General features: G+C 36.6%; 5 protein-coding genes across 12 annotated transcripts; 2 read left to right on the top strand and 3 right to left on the bottom strand.

Moving 5' to 3' along the window:
* The first annotated feature begins 124 nt into the window (after positions 1-124).
* On the top strand, positions 125-1959 carry LOC140871935 (leucine-rich repeat extensin-like protein 7). Its single transcript, XM_073274678.1, has one exon. The coding sequence runs from the start codon at positions 466-468 to the stop codon at positions 1957-1959; it is 1494 nt and encodes a 497-aa protein (XP_073130779.1). The 5' UTR covers positions 125-465.
* Positions 1871-7119, bottom strand: LOC140872346 (uncharacterized). 7 transcript variants are annotated; one of them, XR_012147785.1, is made up of 8 exons: positions 7040-7119; positions 6719-6859; positions 5883-6154; positions 4746-5406; positions 4268-4467; positions 3939-4183; positions 2870-3731; positions 1873-2168 (listed from the first exon to the last, which is right to left on the bottom strand). XR_012147785.1 is itself a non-coding variant. In XM_073275166.1 (6 exons), the coding sequence occupies exons 1-6, from the start codon at positions 6737-6739 to the stop codon at positions 3040-3042; spliced, it is 2091 nt and encodes a 696-aa protein (XP_073131267.1). In that variant the 5' UTR covers positions 6740-7016; the 3' UTR covers positions 2383-3039. The 7 variants fall into 7 exon arrangements, 1 of the variants encoding a protein (XP_073131267.1); XR_012147786.1 differs by lacking the exon at positions 7040-7119 and having other exon boundaries at positions 1871-2337; positions 6719-7016; XR_012147787.1 differs by lacking the exon at positions 7040-7119 and having other exon boundaries at positions 1872-2150; positions 6719-7016.
* Positions 7120-7740: 621 nt separating this feature from the next.
* On the bottom strand, positions 7741-10636 carry LOC140871905 (uncharacterized). The gene is made up of 4 exons (XM_073274649.1): positions 10594-10636; positions 9861-10492; positions 8754-9006; positions 7741-8421 (listed from the first exon to the last, which is right to left on the bottom strand). The coding sequence occupies exons 2-4, from the start codon at positions 10188-10190 to the stop codon at positions 8030-8032; spliced, it is 975 nt and encodes a 324-aa protein (XP_073130750.1). The 5' UTR covers positions 10191-10492; positions 10594-10636; the 3' UTR covers positions 7741-8029.
* Positions 10637-12685: 2049 nt separating this feature from the next.
* Positions 12686-16373, bottom strand: LOC140871738 (syntaxin-32-like). Of its 2 annotated transcripts, none has more exons than XM_073274416.1 (5): positions 15878-16373; positions 14749-14999; positions 14470-14645; positions 13977-14180; positions 12686-13147 (listed from the first exon to the last, which is right to left on the bottom strand). In XM_073274416.1, exons 1-5 carry the CDS (start codon positions 16107-16109, stop codon positions 12988-12990), a joined length of 1023 nt encoding a protein of 340 aa, XP_073130517.1. In that variant the 5' UTR covers positions 16110-16373; the 3' UTR covers positions 12686-12987. The 2 variants fall into 2 exon arrangements, with proteins under 2 accessions (XP_073130517.1, XP_073130518.1); XM_073274417.1 differs by having other exon boundaries at positions 13977-14177.
* A 1848-nt stretch (positions 16374-18221) lies between these two features.
* On the top strand, positions 18222-20660 carry LOC140872361 (serine/threonine protein phosphatase 2A 57 kDa regulatory subunit B' kappa isoform-like). The gene is made up of 2 exons (XM_073275179.1): positions 18222-19835; positions 19993-20660. The coding sequence occupies exons 1-2, from the start codon at positions 18705-18707 to the stop codon at positions 20323-20325; spliced, it is 1464 nt and encodes a 487-aa protein (XP_073131280.1). The 5' UTR covers positions 18222-18704; the 3' UTR covers positions 20326-20660.
* The last annotated feature ends 57 nt before the right edge of the window (positions 20661-20717 follow it).

Genomic DNA, 20717 nt, shown 5'->3' with positions numbered 1-20717 from the left:
CTGGGATTTATTTGTTAACAGAAATGCCTAATTATGTCGAAATTAATATTTTTTCTGTCAAAAAAAAGGAATTTTCACTAATTTGATAAATGAATATTGATCGTATTTCACCTCACAAAATTTGCCATAAAAGTTTCTGAAGCTTTTTAGGCTATTTTACCGGAGAATAAATCAAATAGATATATGTACCATCTTTAGAAAAATTCAATTCTACGCCTTTCCCTTACCTTGTCCCCACAATATAGCCATCTTTAGCTCATCTAAACAAACTGCCTCCTGCACAACATAAATATGCAGAGTCAAATTACATGCTACATTTGTGCTGTCTACTAACTGCACAACTGTGTCACTTCTTCACTTGAAATCTTGCGTCAAACGATTACTCCACCTCGAAATTCTTGCCCAAAATCCCATAGAAAATTCCTGTCATGACGATTTGAATGAAAAAAAGATCGAAAACTGGTCATGAAGAACAAGATTCTCCATATTCGTGCTTCCTTATACGTCGTCTTTACCCTTCTGTTCCTCTCACCTCATCTTCGTGCGAGTTTTGATGACCACAATCATTTTCACAACCATAGGCGGCTCTTGTCCTACAATGGGGACCCTCTAGCCATCCAGCCATGGCTATGGTTCGAGAACACAAGAATGAAGAATGCTTATATAGCACTGCAATCTTGGAAAGAATCCATGATATCTGATCCAAACAACATAACTGCGGATTGGGTTGGATCTGATGTGTGTAACTACACTGGTGTGTTCTGCTGGCCAGCACCTGATGACCCTTTTCAGCGTACGGTTTCTGGTATCGATATTACCCACGGTGACATTGCGGGGCACCTACCCCATGAACTCGGGCTGCTTTATGATATTGCCTTGTTTCATGTCAACTCGAACCGTTTTTGTGGTACCATTCCACAGAGTTTCTTGAATTTGAAGCTACTTTTTGAGATAGATCTCAGTAACAACCGCTTCTCGGGTAAGTTTCCTGACCTTCTTCTCCAGTTGCCGATCCTGAAGTATCTTGACATTCGGTACAATGAATTTGAAGGCGAGCTCCCAAGTAAGCTATTTGAGAAAGAATTTGATGCCATTCTTGTAAACAACAATAAATTTTCTTCATCGCTACCTGATAATATTGGTAACTCCCCCGTCTCCGTCCTCGTTATGGCCAATAATAAGCTTGAGGGATGTGTACCAGTAAGTTTAGGCCAGATGGCAAGGACTCTGCAAGAACTTATTCTTAGAAACAACGGTCTTTCGTCATGTTTTCCATGCGAGATTGGAAAGCTGAAGAACTTGACTGTGCTAGATTTGAGCCGAAACCGAATAATGGGGCCGTTACCTGAAAGCATAGGAGATATGACGAGCTTGGAGCAACTGAATGTGGCCCATAACATGATGTCGGGGACAATTTCTATGAGGACATGTTCGCTCACAAATTTAGTAAGCTTTTCATTCAATCACAACTTTTTCTGGGCTGAGGCTCCGGCTTGCTTGAAATCAACTAAATTTGAAGACAGAAAGAACTGTTTAAGAGGAAGGCCGATGCAAAGATCAGAGGTCCAGTGTAAGAAGTTTTTGTCTCAGAGGGTCAATTGTAGCAGTTTCAACTGTGGTAGCTCTCCGCCACCAGCTCCATCATCTCCCGAACCAATTTATTCTCCACCGCCGCCTGTTTCTCCTCCACCGTTACCTTGCCCACCACCACCTGCAAAAAGCCCACCACCCCCACCCTTGACTTACTCACCTCCGCCCTTGTTTTCTCCACCTCCACCTCCACCTCCACCTCCATCACCCCCTAACCATCCACCACTGCCACCACCATCGCCACCGCCACCGCCAGGTTGTGTACCAACATCTCCGCCTCCGCCAGGTTGTGTACCAATGCCTCCGCCTCCGCCTCCGCCTCCGCCAGGTTGTGTACCAATGCCTCCGCCTCCGCGATTAACTGATTAAGATCTCACCTAGCCAGCCTTCACTGACATGTCCATGTTTAACAACTCAGTCCTCTCTTCCAAAATCATATTCTTTAATTCATCTCCATTCTCAACCTCATCACAACTTCCACATGTTGAAGAAATTGCTCCACCATCAAGTCAGTAATTGTGGTCCCATCAACAATGAATCCTCACTTCTTTCGGTCCTAACTGCACATCAAGCCAATCCTGTAACGTTCATTTTTAGAAGAATGAATTGCTTGTCTCAGGATGCCACCAACAAGGAATATCAAAGCTAAAAGAAAGATCAAAAGCAGGTACAAGAAAGAACTTTCTCGCTTGTGATGAAACTATACCGATTCATGTAGGAGAACGCACTGCACTGACAATGATTCTACTGCTTACGGAAAAAAAAGGATCATATTCAGATTCATACCTTCTTTCAAATCATCTGCAGTTCCTCGTGCATAAACAGTAGCATTTAATAATACAAAATTCAATGAGTATAAGATCTGGACCCTTTGCCTTTACCGTTTGACAGAGAACCATAACAAAAATCATCAATATGTTTCCCAAGACAAAATTTCATCCCATTTCTTATTTTTCTACGCAAGCATTTTTTTTAAGTTCAACTTTCTGCCAATCACAAAGATATGTCAGCCGTTGTATTATATTTTAACCCCATAAAAATTATTTCAATATTAAAATAACTATTAAAGAAGTGATAAACTAATACATTCTATAGGAGACAGAATTTTCTTCTTAAAAAAATCAAATCAAATACTTATCATTTTCCGCAATTCATTTTCTTGAACCACATTCTTAGCAAATATTTTCTAGCAACGCTGGAAAATAGAACCAAACACTACCCATGTTTTTATTTGACGAAAAATCTCGAACTTCAGACAAAGTTGTGATAAAATACTCACCAGAAAAGTAATCCATCCAATTGCAAGATCTGAAGTATATCTCACTCGAAAAGACCCCAAACATCTCGTAAAGTATACAAGAAATCATTGGAGATCACTTTTCAATTCGATTCCAAAGCCGCATATTAGGAGACCCTTTAAAAGTAATTACAGAATTAAGTGATCAATCATCAAATTCGTGGAAAGTTTTGGAGGTTATCAGCTAGTGTCGAGTTTGTACTCGAAGGCAATGGCTGAAGCAATCCATTGTTTGACAAATCCTCCAAGTTTTTTATATCTTGTTGTAACCGTGTTAAATGTGCAATGGAATGTTCAAGAACCAGAGGATCGTCTGGCAGATTCTGTAGCATATTAAGCAATGCTCGCCTATAAACTTGAGCAGATAATAATGGCCTTGCTACTTGACAATTTCGACAGAAGATTGCAACCTTGATCACGTGCTTACACATATTACCGATCATAGACCAAGAACAGTCACAGATTCCGAATTCAAAACCAGGATTCCAAACTGTATATACCATGCTTCTATCTGCCTGAGAAACAACTTTGGCAACCTCGAGATTTTCCTCATCCAATAAAACGTCAACATCAGGGATTTGCATGGCTAGATTCCAAGAGTTCATTACGCTGAAACCATCCCTCGAGTTTTTAAAATGCCCAGTTTCAGCTGTATATTGTTCGAACCAATAGCAAGAGTGAAATTGAGTTGTTAACTCATGTAACAAGAAATCGACCCTCTGAAAAGAATTTTCCGGTAGTTTGCTCAGCACTTTAGACTTTAATCTTAGATGATAAGATTCTATTGATGCACAAGGCTCTTGGCTGGCCACCGGGAGAGTCCTAACACAGTTGATCCACAATTCTGCCAGCAAAGACTATCACAAGTTAAAAAATGATTTCCATGAACTACATATTAAAAAACATAAATAAATAGATATACTACAATATAGTTTTGAGTTTAGATAAAATATAGAGCAACATGGTTCCTACAAATATTGAGGGGACCGTCAGCCAAGAAATAAATGCAAAACACATCTCCACCAAAATAAAGAATAAGGAGGATGCAAACCTATTTTTGGTAACCATTTGATTTTGAAATGGTGTATAAAGGCAGACTGATCCACATATATTTGCATGAACTCTTCAAGAGTATCGCCAGTGCTCAGCCCACTTTTTGTGCCGTACAAAATCCTGCCTAGGTGCTTGAACATCTCTTTTTGCACATTGAAATTGTTACAATATTTCAATAAACTTTTAAGCCAACCGCGGCGAACATGCCAGAGGCATAATAGAAATCGGGATTGGAAGGCCTCTCTGTGAAGAAGATGCATGATATTAGGTGAATTTTTAAAATATACAAATATTCAAAAGATAACCTGGCCAAGTTGTTAGGTTTACCGAATAACCAAAGCATCTACAGAGGGATCGTCCACAAAAATTGCATTAGGTCTCCACCTGGGGTCCTTACCCCGTATTCTTTCAACTAGAGGCAATACCCACTTGCAAACATCTTGACCAACAGAACAGGAGGTAATCACCCAGGCAACAGGGATTGCGTTCTGACTTGAGTCAAATGCAAGAAGAGAGCATAGGGAAAACTGTAGAGATAAAAAGGAGAACATAATTTAAAATTACTGAGCTATTAAACCTTATTAGTATAGTTCTTTCAAATCAAGGTGTTAAAATAATGAAAGTATATCAGAAATGCAAGTGCACCGACTCTACTTTTTTTAGATAGTTGTCTCGATTACTATTATCTTGTCCTTCGAGAAACAGCAGCAGTCAAACATGCAAGTTTGAAGGCTCAGGTTCTAACAAGGAATATTAAATCACCAACGTTAAAAGGTAATTGCTGAGAAGACAGCAAAGAGACAACCTTAATTTTCTTAGAACCAAACACTGAATGAAAAGCTACAGATCCATTATGTCCACAGCGAAGCATCTGCTGCAGCTGCCAGTCTGTCTGTATTCCTAATATGAAAGGCTCTGAACCTGAGTTCTCATGATAGTGGAAAACATGTTTCTGGTGGCGGTGCACCCATATTTTTACACTGGATTGATCATTGGAATGAAATTCATGAGAAGTGGAGCGGATAAGCCTTTCCATGTTACGCACATCATTACGTGTGAGGAAATCATCCCTATTGAGTGGCCCTCCATGCCTCTGCACTTCTTCCATGTGATTCTGGACTATTGCATCTAATGATATTCCGACATGGAGCATGGACATCACCTTCTGTCGTAGTTCCTCAGATATTCGTGGAGCATACATTGCCCTTGTTCCAACAGCTTCCTGATCAAGAATTCCGTGGCATGGAGCTCCGGTTTTATCGATGTGATATCTCTGATTGTAGATGACAAGAGCAAGAAGAGGCCGAGGGTATAAGCGTTTGACTGTAAAATGACAAAGACAACCCCTCATCATGTGTCGTCTCCCAGGTCTACTTCCCTTACCAGAAGAAGGTTTCATTATTGAGTTTTCCCCAATATTAGAGTCAACATCCCGGTAATCTTCAGGACCATAAGAGCACCAATACCTGTATGTCCGCGAAAGGAGGAAAAAAAGGATCATCACCGATTCTAGCTTAGTTCCTTTCAAAACCATATTAATGAATTTGCAACAAATTTACAGTAACAAAGATCTTTTAGGATATATTGAGCTAGTAGAATGTACATCCGTGGAGACGCACCCCAATTGCCGAAAAGAATAAGATATTAGGTTGCACTTTGGGAATCCAGACAAAAACCTCAAATCAACTACTTATCAATTGGTTAGCTACCCATATTGTCCTCGATTAATAATTGAATGATTTGATAATCTTAAGACTCCATCGATAAATTTTGATATATTAAAAAATAATAATAATACTAATATTTTAAATTTTTATTTTTATTTTTAAAAAAGAAAAGAATGGTGCATCTTGTTGGCATCATTATCAACATGCAATTCCAGTTCAAGAATGATTTCCAAGAGAGCATATTAATAAAATAAAACTTACAAGGAGTGACATACAGTGTGTACTCGAGATACCCATCGACCCTGGGTTTATGGAGACTCCCTTCATTTCTCTTCCTTCTTGATTCCACACGAAAATTAGCTGGGCATTGTGCATTACTTGATTCACCTTTTACGAAATCATCCACTCTAGAAAAAGGAATAATCGCTATATCGTCACCACCTTGACGGCCACCTTCCACTTTCACCCAATTTATATGAGCTGCCGAAAACTCTGCATACGGAGGATCCTGCACAGGAAGACTTAGTATGTCTTCCATCCTAGCCATCTGCCATGATAAAAACAAAAAATTACAAAACTATAACTTCGAAATGCTAAAAAGCATCAACTAGGAATTGATACTACAATGTTTTATTATCGTGCATATGAAGTTGTAAAAACAGTTCCGTCAATAAATCAGCCAAATGCCAAGTCAGTTCTAATTCCGTATGTAGCATAAATTTTGTCATTTACCATTATCCAAATCTTATCAGGCAATTCCCCATCGACTCCCCGTAAAAAGTGCCCACCGAATATAACTAAAGCTTCTGAGGCACTAATGGATTGACTGCCTATTCTAGAAAATCATACCAATAACATAAAAATCATTCTATTTCAATTCATCAGCTCAAATCGAACTCCGGGTTGCCAAGGTCCATCCCTAGAGAATTGGGAAAAAAAATCAACTTCTAATAACAAGATTTTCTAAAATTTTAAGTTTCACCCCAAATTGAACTAAATTACTGGTTAAGCATCGGCTTTCTCACGAAACTTCCCCGTAACAAGCGAAGTTGAGAGTTGATATTAAAACAAAAACAACCTTGGTCAATTACATTTTGTAGAAAAGTAGTACCTTTGCTTCATGACCCTTCATTAATCCCCTCGAATCTTGAAAAGATTAAACTTCTATACTGTATCTTCAATAAAATTCAAGAATTTTTTCTTGAACGATGAGGCATAACACTTCAGTGAAGATAAGATTTTTCTTAATATTCTGGAGAAATAGAACAAACCCACATAAAGAAAAACATTATGTGTAGTAACGCAAAGGAATCAAAAGTCAATGCAATCGATTGAAATTCTCGAATCGTAAGAGGGAAATAGATTGCGATATTAACATTAAACTCTTCATTTTTTCGAGGCTTTCAGCTCAAAAGTAATAAAAAAATCTTACTACGTAAAATAGAAGAACAGACCGACGTTGCCATATTAATATTTTCTTTCACCCGTTCGCCCTTTGTTCGTGTGTGTTTTTTAATAATATTTATGCTTAAAATTTGAAAAGAAAAAAAAAAAAAAGTTAACAAAGTGATTTTATCGAGATAATATATGTAATTAATCCAATAATAAAATAACACATATGACAGACGAAAAAACTATTGGACATATATATTAATATGTATACAAATAGTTTTAAAAATATAATTTTATATATCTTATTCCGCTTGCATGAAATTTTCTTAGTCTCATTTTTCGTTTAGACAACCACCACAAGAATTTATCTCACCAAGTGGGGGCGACTATCTCCTATAATATATTGATCTATATTTTTAAATAATGTATATCACACACTTAATCGTTATTTATCAAAGTATATTTTGATATACCTCTTCCTTTAGTAACATGGGCACTAGTCATAGCTTCCCATGTCTTAACTGGATCCTTTATAGGTCGCCTTTTTACGTACCGATATCATCTCAAGCGTGTATCCCTCAATTTTTTTCCATAACATAATCATTTCGTAGTCTATATACAATATACATAAACCACCCTTCGCATCCTAATCACTACGACTCCAAGCTTTTGTTTCCATATAAGTATATAACATAGCAGACCTGATGAAGATATATGAAAAACATGATGACACCCGGGGAATATGGCTTCATTTACATTCAGCTAAGGCTTCCAAAATGTGATACATCATTTCAAGTCTCGGCTTTTCCGTTCAAGATTCAAAAACGAAGATACATACAGCAAGGACTGGTTCATTACAAAAACCGATTTAAGACGATAAATTATACCCAATTACCAAATGAAGAAATTTTCAGTAGGCAAAACTGTCTGGGACATCAAACTACATAAAACTAGACACTGAAAATTGAGGCTTATGATGTAATATTCAAAATGCCTGTCTCCATTAATATGCAGCTCAAAGAATCATCTCTTATCTCGTTGGCTGCTGGTTGAAATGGTTCTTCTCTTTCTTCTTAGCGGCAGCAAGTCTTGCACTCCTGGCCGCAGCCTCCACAGCAGCCGTTCTTGTAGCTGCATCCATCTCTTTACTAGACTTCTTTTTCTTAGACAACACCTTCTTTAAACGATCTTTTACATCAACAGCAGCTGCATCTTCCACCAGTTGTACAGCTTCGGCAGTTTCCTCTTGTTCTTGCCTATCAGGAACTACTGGGCATTTCGGTAGATCTTGGGGTTCTTTCTCGTCTTTTGGAACCTTATCCTTCTTTTTCTTCTTCTTTGAAGTTTTGGACTCTGAAGGGGCAGGACCCTTTGCCTCTACATCTCCACTCAGCTCTCCCTCTTTCATCTGTTTGCTAACATCTAAAGGAGATTCAAGAAACACGCTTTCAGTTTGAGTGTGATAGTCATCTTTTAAAATTATGTACTTATTCGTTGTTCCATGAATGACCATGTCAAGGTTCTATGGGCATGAACCAATGAGCAGAACAAGAGCATGCACTGCTAGTAAAACATTTCTAGATAGGTACCACTGGTACATATCAGAAGATCAAACTCATATTATATTATAGATTATGAAACAGAACAACACCGCCAAAAAGCAATCACCATTATTTTGCATTAAACAACAGGTGGAAATGATTTTATCTCCATAATGAACTAAATGAACAGCTTCCTGGCAAAAAGGTAAATACCAGATGATTCCTCTTCAGCTTTCTGTTTTGTGTCAACTCCAAAATCAGCCAAAATAGCGTCAAGTTCAGCTAGCTCCTTTTTTCTTCTCTCCTTCTTGGAGAGCTGTCTTTCTGTCTCTTTCGGCACCGAAGGAACTTCAACAGGCTTTTGCATTATTGGCTCTGGTTGGTCTTGTACCTCTTCTTGATAATCATGATCATCTTCTATGTCATCATCACCCTCATCAAGAAGTTCATCTTCACTTTCGCTTTCCTGCGATTTGGATGGACAACCACGACAAGTTATGGGAGCAATCAGTATGCTAAAATGGAATTCAGGATTGAATTATTTTATAATCATGAAGAAACTCAATGCATTAATGCAAATAAGTGTTACTTCTGTTTGAACCAAAAAGAGTACGAAATTCAAGACATGGCTGATATTCTCCATACACAGATCCAATGATAAAAATTATCTCTCTTCGGCAAAATGCTACTGAAATGCTAAGACAAATAAGTCCTCCCCTAGGGACATAAAGTGATGAACATAGATAGACTTGAGCACCGGAAGTGCAGTCCAGAGATCAAAATAATACCTGAGGGTGGTCATGTAACCGAAAGGACAAAGAAAGACCAGTTTTCATACAAATATATCATCATTCTTATCAAGCCAGAGTGGAGACGGCTTAAAATTTCAATCACCATGGAATAAGAACGAGAAAGTTTTTCAGAAGAGAAAATTATAATGAATGCAACGATTTTTCAGGATTTATCTTGTCTCAGTATTTTTACTCGGGATATTTAACTGCATCAATAAATGATCTTCTCTGGTATTCATCAGTTCATCACTGTCTAATCAAATAACAACCTCGTGCCTATGTCATGAAAGATACACGTAGTGCACTAAGCTGCTGGATCATGTGCATGCAAACGTCCACGTGATCCAGCAAAAATCAATACAACCTAGTGATTTTCTACCATTTGGAGCAAAAATAAAAAAAGTCAAATTGCTGCACCAGTCTTATTCAATCTTCCAATAGATAACTGGATAATTGTAAATGCATAATATCACACACAAAAAAGTATATATAACCTAATAATAAAGTCAATTATTTCCGTTCATTATACCTCCACGGGATTAAGTGCTTCGGACTCTTTAGCTTGACTCAAACCAGAACCGGCCCAGATTGCCTGTGGCGGAGCAGTGGTCGCATAGTAATCATCATCTTCTTCATCTTCCACGTCAGCCCATGATTTCACAGTCAAAGGTGCGGGAGCCCAAAATACTTGCGGCTTCTCGTCAGAAACTTCTTTCAATTTCAGTTTGTTAGCACCCTTAGATGATACCTTCTCTTTGTCAGACTTCTTCTTCCTCCTAAGGTTTTCCAGCGCCGCAAACCCATTTGTGTTGTTTCCTATGAACGACCCATCGTCCCTCCTGTTCCCACCTCCTACCATTTTCTCAAGCACGCAAAAATGCAATGAAATACGCAAATCTCAAGTTCAGAGAAGTATCGATCACTGTATTCTTTCCTATCAACCATCAATCAGTTACCAAACACTGCTCGCACAAAACAGCAACGAATTTCCGATGATAAACAGAGCAGAAACTCCCAAAATCAATACAAACATAAAATCAGAGGAAATTTAAATTCCCATAACCCTATATTTCCAGCCTGTCGCCGGATTATGCGAACCAAGAGAACACAGTCGTACAAAAATCAGAGCTTTTGACAAAAAGTAGCGGCGGAGGCTAATGCCTGTAGAGTATGTGGGATTTTGTATGAGATTATATATGTATATAATATATATATATTGTATAGATAGAAGTATAGAACAAAGATGTTACTGCAGAACTTACTATGCAGAGTGAGAGCGAGGACTCGGGGGTGTGCAGATTCGGCTGAAATTGGCCGTGGGGAAGATAAGAGAAGCTAGGGTTTATATACCTGTCGTTCGTTTGCAATTCGGACCCTGTAGAATGGTTTATTTCCATTTTGTCCCCAGAATGCTGCAATTTATAAAATTCAGGGATAAAATTATAAAAATGCTGATAATATTTGATGCTGATATCGGCCATAGCCCATATGGCCCATATATAACCTCTTGTATAGGTCAACCTCGGACACTAGTAAACCTCTAAAAATTGTTGTTGAATGATATTATCTATTATATATTTGGATTATTTAAAGGGTTGATGAGATCATCCTAGCATATGGGTAATACTCAAATTATGCATTCAATGGTTTCTATTTTTACACATAGGCGTTGATGATGTCGATTTTTTCTCCGGATTCGATCTGGTAGAGTGGATCTCCAAATCTTCAGTAAATCGGGTCGGGCACGACGGATTTCTGCACAAAAAAAAAAAGCCAAGTTAGGGGGCGCCGAAGGTGTTTCGGCGTGACCCCTCCGATGCCTAAGTCAGTGCTCGAAAGTGAAAGAGTTCGACAAAAAGTAAGAACAAGAGAATATGTGTGCGTGAGTGTGTGAACAAGAAGTGAATAGAAGAGATGATGAATAAACCATGAACCATACCTGTATTTATAGAGGCTTGGAGGGGTAGGTTACCTTGATGAGGTAGAACATGTGTTAGAGTAAGACTCTACTCGGGTAGGATCCTTGACCCAGTAGGACTCTAAAACCAACTTAGAGATAATATCAAATATTGGATTCATTGAATATTGTCCTTATTGGTTGCAGATCTTCATGTGTCCGAAAGTACTGGAAGGTTCCAGCTATTGGGCCCTTCCTGGGCCCGGATCGGGATTCAACCATACCAGTTAGGGCTCAAGCCCATGAATTTATGATTATGATCATATTCCCTAACAGGGCCATTTCAGGCTGGGTTTCTCAAAAAACAAGACTAGATGAGCCTTAATGTATATTTCAAGAAATATGGTTTATTGGGTTCGGGTCGGGTTAGACCCGTATATTTTTTAGGGACATCAGGCGTAATTAATGTTATATTGTTGACGTGGCAAATCATAGGACATTAGATCTATCATTGGAGTAATGCTCATATGTTAGGTTGAACTCTACCCTATTTACAGATCAGGGGATAAATGTTTTACGATATAGACATATAGTATAATATAGTAGGAGTAAAATATTTAACACAATATTGTATTTATGGATATTTTGTTTGATATGATAATGATATCGAAAACACAAAAACTTTTGTGAGTGTGGCCTGATGTGATAGATTTTGGATCAGATTTGACCAATAAAAGTATTAATTTTTATGTTCAAATTATTATTTTTCACAATAAAAATATCTTTTTTTTGTTAGTTATGTTATAAAAAAATATCGGGTAATACATATCTTGATTCGAGTTAAAAGTATTCGCTCCATGAAAATATTATATCTTATGTCTAAGTTATTGTTTTCCACCGGAAAACTATGATTTTTTATTATTTATGTTATGAAGAAATATTGTGTTATATATGTTGATTTGTGTGAAAAGTGTTATTATTTTTTGTTTTTATGTTAAAATATTATTTTTCAGATATAGATGGAGTCGATCCATCTTAGAAATTATTGGATATTTTGGAATATCCCGCTGGTTACATATGTTTAATGGTATAGCTAGTTGTTTTATCCAAATATTTTTCTATCATGAAATATACTTCATAAAAGAAGTTCCGCTAAAATTTCATACAACGAAACTTTTTGGCTCAATTTAACTCGAAAAGTATTCAAGCACATTAGAATTTGTCTAAAATCTGATTATTTAAATACAAATCTTAGGATATTAAAAAATTGATCCGAAAACATGCATGTGCATTCCCTGCCCCACCCCATGTCAAACCAAATCATCTTTTTTTCTTGCACTCGAGTTGATTAAAAACAATAAAGAGAGCCTGTAAAAAAAAAACAATAAAGAGAGAACAAAACAAAACAAAAAATTTAGAACATAATAAACACGAAGATCAATAAAATATTTCCTTTTGTAAATTATAAAAATTAACCACTGAGATTCACATTTAGCATACAAATTTACCCCATACAAGAGGATTTCACACATCACCGTCGTGAATTTTCTCTACAAACTCAAAACATATCACATGAAAATACACTTGAAGCTCCAGAATAATTACAGTCAACATATACAAATGTGAAAATTTTTAACATATTTATGGGTTCAAACAGATTTATCAAGTCTAGAGCACATGTATTACCCTCCTACAAAATATGTTTCGATACAGAAATAGATCTGTCGATGTAATGTCGTCCCACGTACTGACGTCAGTATCACGCAACAAAAAATAGGAATATCATGAGAAAGAAAATCAATACAAAGAATATCTTGATCATCAGCCACCTATTTGATGAGATGCTGTTGAGATACTTCAGCAGAGCTCCTTGAGCTCCTTCCACGTTGGCCACGGTGTCATCCATGTTTTCATCAATCCTACAAAAAACAACAATTTTATTTTCAGGATTCAAAAATATGGTTAGAAGAAAGACAGGTGGCAGGCATCTAATTAAAATAAAGTCAAGAGTAATAAGAGCTTTAGCCCACTAAATGATTTGGACATGGTTTTGTGATTGTCCCAGACAAATCATAAATTGTGCTGTGTTGTGTGCCCAGTTCATTATATTTCTATGCTAATTTAAGTTTCAATCGGAACAAGGATTATCAAGAATGATCTTAGAGAAGTACTTGCATTAATAATCATATTCCCACTGGAAGAAAGGTACAGGCTAGTAAATATCAGATTTATGTTTATGGTCAATTTATATGAGAAGTTAAATGCATCCGAGCAATAATTTTCACCTTGCTTTATATTAATTAACCTTTTACCCATTTTCAGCCTTATTAGCATATTGTTTTCATCCTGCTTAATATTAATTAACCATTTACCCATTTTTCAGTACTACCAAACTGAATGTTTATATTTGGAACAGAATTATTGAGCAATAAATTACACTGCTCAAAATCTCAAAAAAACTGGACTGGTTGTTTATGTTTTGAAAAGAAACATCACCACACTAGTTTAGATATGAAGTATTTGATAATTTATCACACTATGATAAGAAGTCAAATATATTTGATCACATTGATACAACCAACAGCAGAAACATTAAAATAGTATGAGGTTTAGCATTAAGCAATTATTATGTATGAAACATCTCAGATAATTGATATGAACAGACAATAAGACCACCAAGGTCTTGACTCTTGATGGTGTGCACGTAGAAAGTTGCGAGTATGTGACAATCAAAAGGCATATATATACCTGATAGCAATTTCTCCTTGCTGAGAAACCAAAGTAGCCAGCTGATTGAAGATATTGCCAAGCTCATGAATGGTAGATTCCACATTTTGAAGAGCCTCAGCTCTACTCTGCATGTAGCTGTCTTGTAATGGAACCATCTGCTGTTGCTGTTGATTTTGTTGCTGCTGCAGTAGTGGCCGAGTGTCCGCATCCACTTGATTTCTGCTACACACAGCAACCACAGTAAAAAAGCTCAGACTCTCAATGTTTTCTGTTTACATCTGGAAATTCAGATAATGTTTCTTCATTTAATAAGTATATTACAAACATATTTGACCACAGTCTACATTTTAGTCTTCATTAAATGCAAGCCACGTGTTTGTCAAGTAAACATAAGTACATAACCAAGTTTTAGAACTAAAAGGACAAACACAAAAAAGAAATTAAAAACGCTTTTCAAGGGGAATGATAGATAGCACAACCAGTGGCTGGAAAAATAAATTGGGAATCATACTTGGGGAACAATTGAGATGAAGACTGTGTCCCATCAGCCCATGGTAGAGGAGGGGTAGCTGAGGTACTGGCAGCGGGCTTCGTGACCAAAGGACGTTGGCGAACGAAAGGGTTCGTGGCGTTCTTGGAAGCAGAAGAAGAAAACAACTGTCTTCTGTTTTCATGAACCTTCAAGTTCTGTAAATACACCAGAAGAGGAAATACAGTTGGTATTCACCAAGAAAGAAAACAGACTAGTAGATTAATCAACAAAACAAATAAGAAGCAATTCTGGGATCACCTCGGTACGCATGGTCAAAACATCCTTGAACTCCTTTGTGGTGCTCATTAATCGATTTTTCAAATCATCAACTACCGTGGTAGAATGGGTTGTGGTGTCACTAGATATATTCCCACTTGCATCACGTGAATTACTAAGAAGCTGAAGGTCCACTACAGCAGAATTAAGTGCTGTAATGTCTTGCTTAATAACTGCGGTTATCTCCTGGATCTCCATCGTGGGGTCGTCAAAAACTGAAGTTCTCTTTGCCACTACAGTGAGAAAGCATAAGATCACCAATTCACTCAAGCGGGTCTATACATGCAATGTAAATTAAAATCAAAAGCAGAAAATATCAAGATTCAAGCATAAGAACAAATAGAGGTTAATCAAGATCTGGAAAATAAAAAACAAAAAATATTCAGCAGCGTTCTGTCTCATTTTCCAGCTTGGTAAATTTTCGAAAATTCAATAACCAGATCATTTAGCCCTTGCAATCGGATCAAAGCAAGAACAATCTACTACCTGATCGCATGGGTTTTCATAAGTTAAATATTGGTTACAGTAGGATCATCGAGACAAAATGTACAACTTTGCATTATTTATAAGATGCATCACTTGGAAAATAATGCATAGATGAAGAACCACAAACTTTCAGTCTCCGTTCTCTGATTTAAGATACGGTCAACCATAGCAAAAGCACAACACGGCCACCTACATATGATGAAGGTCACCGCATTTCTACCATCCAAAAGTTTAACCAGGGATAAACTTTCACTTAATCATTAAAACAGGCGACATTCAATTCAAAAGTCGATGATATAGTAAAATATATACAGAGCACGGCAGAATGGTTGGCCTAAAATGGAAAAAATTTATAATTGATGCCTAGCTTATATTATGAAAAAAAATGTATGCTTTGACTCCCTAATTACAGAAACTGGACCCTACTAATTCGCTAATCTGCCCTTGAATAGATTCAATCCTATGCAGCTTGAAGAGCTTAGTGTGCATGAACAAGTAAAAAAAACAAGCATGAGTTTGAACTGCAATTAATCTATCCACAAATCATTGGCCCATATGCTTAAAAAACCATATCAATCAACATTTAAAAAAAACTATTATTCAGAAAGCTTATTCAATCATTCACATTTTGCCAGCTTCGATAGCTTCTGTGAGGTCTGGTGGATTCCAAACCCAATTTTCGACGCTCTACGATTGAATTCCGATTGCGTAGCCGTAGCAGACCGCTGTACCTCGGTCTTCGACCCACTGCTGCTCGGCCCATTCGGTGACGCAAATGACTTCTTTACCCTCTCCGCTATCCCCAAAAACTCCTGCGTCCGATCCCTAATCGACGCATTCCCACTCTTCACCGGCATTTCCACAATTAAAAGAGATTTTTTAAAAATTCAATACCGTGACAGCAGACAAAAGTCTAACAAACAAATAATCGCCCCAGAATTTCAAGAAAATCAGGGATCGGGGGGTGTAGTTCAGGGAAATTTGCAGGATCTTAAACCCTCCGCTACTTGGAAATGGAAAGGAATTAAGAAATCTCAGATCTGAGCGGTGAAATACAATTCAAGGGAGAAGATTACATCGAAAGAATTTTGCCAAGTAAGATTTTGCCAAGTAATTATACATTTTTCCTTTCTTTAATTGATTTGTTGATAATGCAGACCAAATTGCCTTATATGCCAATTTTACCCTCCACCGACAAGTATTTATGTCCTATTTTCACTTTTTTTATGTGATAATAATAATTTGTTTTATTAATTTACGACTTGTTTCAGAAATATTTAAACTGAAATTATAAACTCTGAAATCTGAATTCTCCTTGGCATGAGAATTGAGAAGTTTTCGTTGCCAAAAAGTGTGTTGTTTTGTTAGTTCATAGTTGTTAACGAACCATATTTTATATAATTTTCAAGTTTATGAAAGCATCTATTTTTAGTTAGAAGGAATCTAGAGGGAGTGGAGTTTAGTAAAATGGTAAAAAAAATGTATAAATATATCAATATCATATAATTTATTTACAAGATCAATACGAATAAAACTTCATTTTTTTTCTTTAAATTCTCGCTTTTCTCTTTTATCTTTTCTGCTATTCTCCTATTCTATAGGAGATCGACCAATTCAAACTGACACTCTAACATTTAGTGCTCTCATTGGTTTCTTTCCCTCTTTGATTTCTTGATTTCTTTCTCTCGTTAATTTTTCTCACGTTGAGCATGGCTAAAGGATCAAGTACAACAACATTTGATGAAATTTTGATAAAACTCACTATGCTTCAGGAAAACCAAACACAATTGAGGGAATGATTGATGAAATAATCGAGCAAAGTGCGTCAGTTTCTATCATCTAGTTATAATAGCAAGACATTGAAACATCTAACATGCTCTATTTGACATCTTCTACATCCATAATATGTATTGAGAATTTGTATGAGATGGATCGAGTTTGAAACAAGATGTTATATATAGGTGATACAATATTTATGGATGGTCGTGTGATTGAGAATGTCTTCAAATGAATCTCAAGAATCTTATTATGGTTTTTCAAGCTCTACTTGATGGAATAAACAAATATTTCTTGATGAAGCGCAAATAAATATCGAGAGAAATAAAGTAGAAGATGATTCAGATGATTTCAATAAAAAAATATTTATTAAAGCAATCATGTAATATGATTTGTTTATCACATATATTGTGCATGGTTGTGTGCAGGTAACGATTATATTTACGTTCAATATGGTCTATAACCACATGTTTTGTGGGAAAATTATTCTTACAATGTATCTATATACTATATATAACTGGAGAGAATTTAGTAAAAACTGTAATCACTGGAGAGAATCTAGTGAAAACTGTAATCTGACAATTTTTTTTAAATCCCCAAAACGCTCTTCAACCTCCAAGTTTTAATTTTCATGTTTTTTTACTTTTTGCGTAGGTAGAACTTAAGGAGTTCATATTTTCAAATTTTAAAAACAAAATCTTATTTTGTTCATTTAATAAAAACCATCATATATGTGCATACCTTTTCACTTTATAATTTTAATTCAAAAAACTATCTTTAAACTTTCATCAACTTCCACATATTAATTTCATTTCCCAATTTTGTTTTTCCTGTGGTTTTTAAGTTTTTTATTTAATTACTTGTAAAGCAAAACAAGACTAAAAAAATATTATACACACGCACACACCATATATTATATAAGTAATTATAATTGACGAGCCACGGTTTTTATAAAATTAAGTCACGAGCTTTTACATGCAAATATGAAATATCTATTTTATGGACAAATTATGTCTTTAAATTTTAGTTAAAAATTAAATATGTTATAATGATAAATTTGTAATTTTTTTTAGGAATACTATTATTTTTGGAATTTTATTTTATTTTTTTAATTTGAAGTATTTCAAAATGGTGAAATTGAATGAGAATAAAAGAGAATCTCATTTGACAGAGGGACAGAAAGAAGGATTAATGGCAAACTGTTCATGTGAAATTATTGATCCTTATTCATCTCAAGAATGGCCAAGTTGATACCTGACACACTCACACTCTCTGCAAGTACATGTACATTTGTATAATTTAAGATCTAACTATTTTCCCTGTAATCTACAGATTTTGTCCCTCTTTTAGTTTTTTTCCCTCTCTCTGAAGAATCCTAGGTTTGTTAAAATAGTTTATTAGTTGTTGTTTACGCATGATTTCAAGAATCCATTTTTTTTTGTTTCTGCAGCTGGGAATTCACTAGAGTCCTAGCTCGTTCTTTTTGTTCAACTTCTAAGTTGTTTTCTGTATAAAACTGGGATTTTGTGTTTTAATGGATCCCCAATTTCATTATTAGCGATGAATTTGTATCTTGCTTGGTTCTCTTAAATTTTTTTTATTTTAAAATCATCGGTTTTCTTGATTGTTTCTTTCCATTATTATCAAATCTGGGGAGGAAATAAAAAGAACCCGTTATGTGGAAGCAAATCCTTTGCAAAATACCTCGGAAATCACAGAAACATGATCGAGATTCGTCAAGAATCCCATACGGGGGCTCTAAAATATCATCGCCCAATTTGGGTTCTTCCCTGGCCAATGCTGCCAAAAGGGCATCAGCTGCAGTCTTTCCAGCAAGTCTGATCGTGGGCATCGAGCCATTGCTCGCTTTTAAAGACGTCCCGAGCTCCGAAAAGATGAATCTTTTCATCAGTAAGTTGAGCTTGTGCTGTGTGGTGTTTGATTTTACTGACCCTGCGAAAAACATCCAAGAAAAGGAGCTCAAACAAGCCACATTGCTTGAGCTTCTCGATTTCGTATTGCAGAATCCTCCTAAATTCTCAGAACCAGCGATTTTAGCTTCGTTCAAGATGTGTTCCATTAATTTGTTCCGTGTTTTTCCGCCTAGCTACCGGTCGAGTCAAGCTAGTTCCGGTGAAAATGATGGTGATGATGAACCAAAATTTGATCCCTCTTGGTCACACTTGCAATTAGTCTATGATTTCTTGCTTAAGTTTCTGGCTTCTGCTTCTTTGGAAGCCAAAGTCGCGAAGAAATATATAGATTGCTCGTTTATTTTGCGAATCATCGACTTGTTTGATTCGGAGGATCCGAGGGAACGGGATTGTTTGAAAGCAATTCTGCATAGGATTTATGGGAAGTTTATGGTTCACCGTCCATTTATTAGGAAATGCGTAAGCAATGTGTTTAGCCGATTCGTGTTGGAGACCGAGAAGCATAACGGGATAGCCGAATTGCTGGAGATTTTTGGGAGTGTGATAACAGGATTTGCTCTGCCTTTAAAGGAGGAGCATAAGATATTTCTCTTAAGAGCATTGATTCCCCTCCACAAGCCAAAATCTTTGGCAATTTACTTCAGTCAGCTGTCGTTTTGTGTGATACAATTTATCGAAAAAGAGCCGGATCTGGCTTGTAGTGTGATTTTGGGGCTATTGAAATACTGGCCGGTTACAAACACCCAGAAGGAGGTGATGTTCTTGAGCGAGCTGGAGGAGATTTTGGAAGTCATTAACATCTCTGAGTTCCAAAAGATCATGGTTCCGTTGTTTTGCCGCATTCGACACTGCATAAATAGCTACCATTTTCAGGTAAATTTTTCAGTGTCAACTTTAAATCTTGTATAAGAAACAAATGTATGGATTTTACTCAACCCACCAGTCGTGGGAAGGTTCACCGCAGCTGTTGACTTCTGATTATTAGACTTAACAGCAGTATGAACATATTCTCCTCACATTTCTACTGCAGGTAGCTGAACGGGCTCTGTTCCTATGGAACAACGACCAAATCCTCAACCTGATCGCTCACAACCGACAAGTAATATTCCCAGTGCTATTTCCAGCTCTTGTGTTCAACACACAAAACCACTGGAACCAACATGTCCTGAACCTAACCTTAAACGCACGGAAGACACTCGAAGAGATGGACAATATGTTGGCATCGTCTTGCATTTCCAGTTACAACGAGGAACGAGAGAAGATGAATGAGCAAGTTGAAAAGCGAAAGAAAACGTGGGAACATCTGGAAAAAGTTGCCAATCTTCAGCCGGTATCTGGAAACACTGCTGTTCTGGTAACTTGAACTTTTTTGAGATATTTCATGCGATGCTCGTGCTGATGTACTTGTTCGTCTTGTTTTGGTTTCGGGGAACAAGAAGGGTCGGCATGATAATGGCTGTAGATTGAGATGATCTGAATGACAACCTGTTCCTGTTGTTGTAAAATGGTGTAATCAGTTGTGCTCTTTGAATATGTTATCCATTTCCCCTTGAAAGTGTATGGGAATGTTGTATGATGTATCTTGGTCTTTTCTTACCTTCAACTTTTTTCATCCAAATCTTCGCTACATTGATTGTCACATATTTTGAAGTAGCAAGTAGCGCAAATTTTAACGAGAAATGTTATCTTTACTCCAAATTTTCCTAATTAAGCTGAGCGTCAAAATCCATGATAGCTTCATTACCAGATATTTGG

Source organism: Henckelia pumila, unplaced genomic scaffold, assembly GCF_033568475.1.
Source record: "Henckelia pumila isolate YLH828 unplaced genomic scaffold, ASM3356847v2 CTG_461:::fragment_3, whole genome shotgun sequence".
In the NCBI taxonomy this organism is placed as follows: domain Eukaryota; kingdom Viridiplantae; phylum Streptophyta; class Magnoliopsida; order Lamiales; family Gesneriaceae; genus Henckelia; species Henckelia pumila.
Note: the sequence above shows the minus strand (reverse complement) of the source record. Positions and strands in the feature narration are given on the sequence as shown.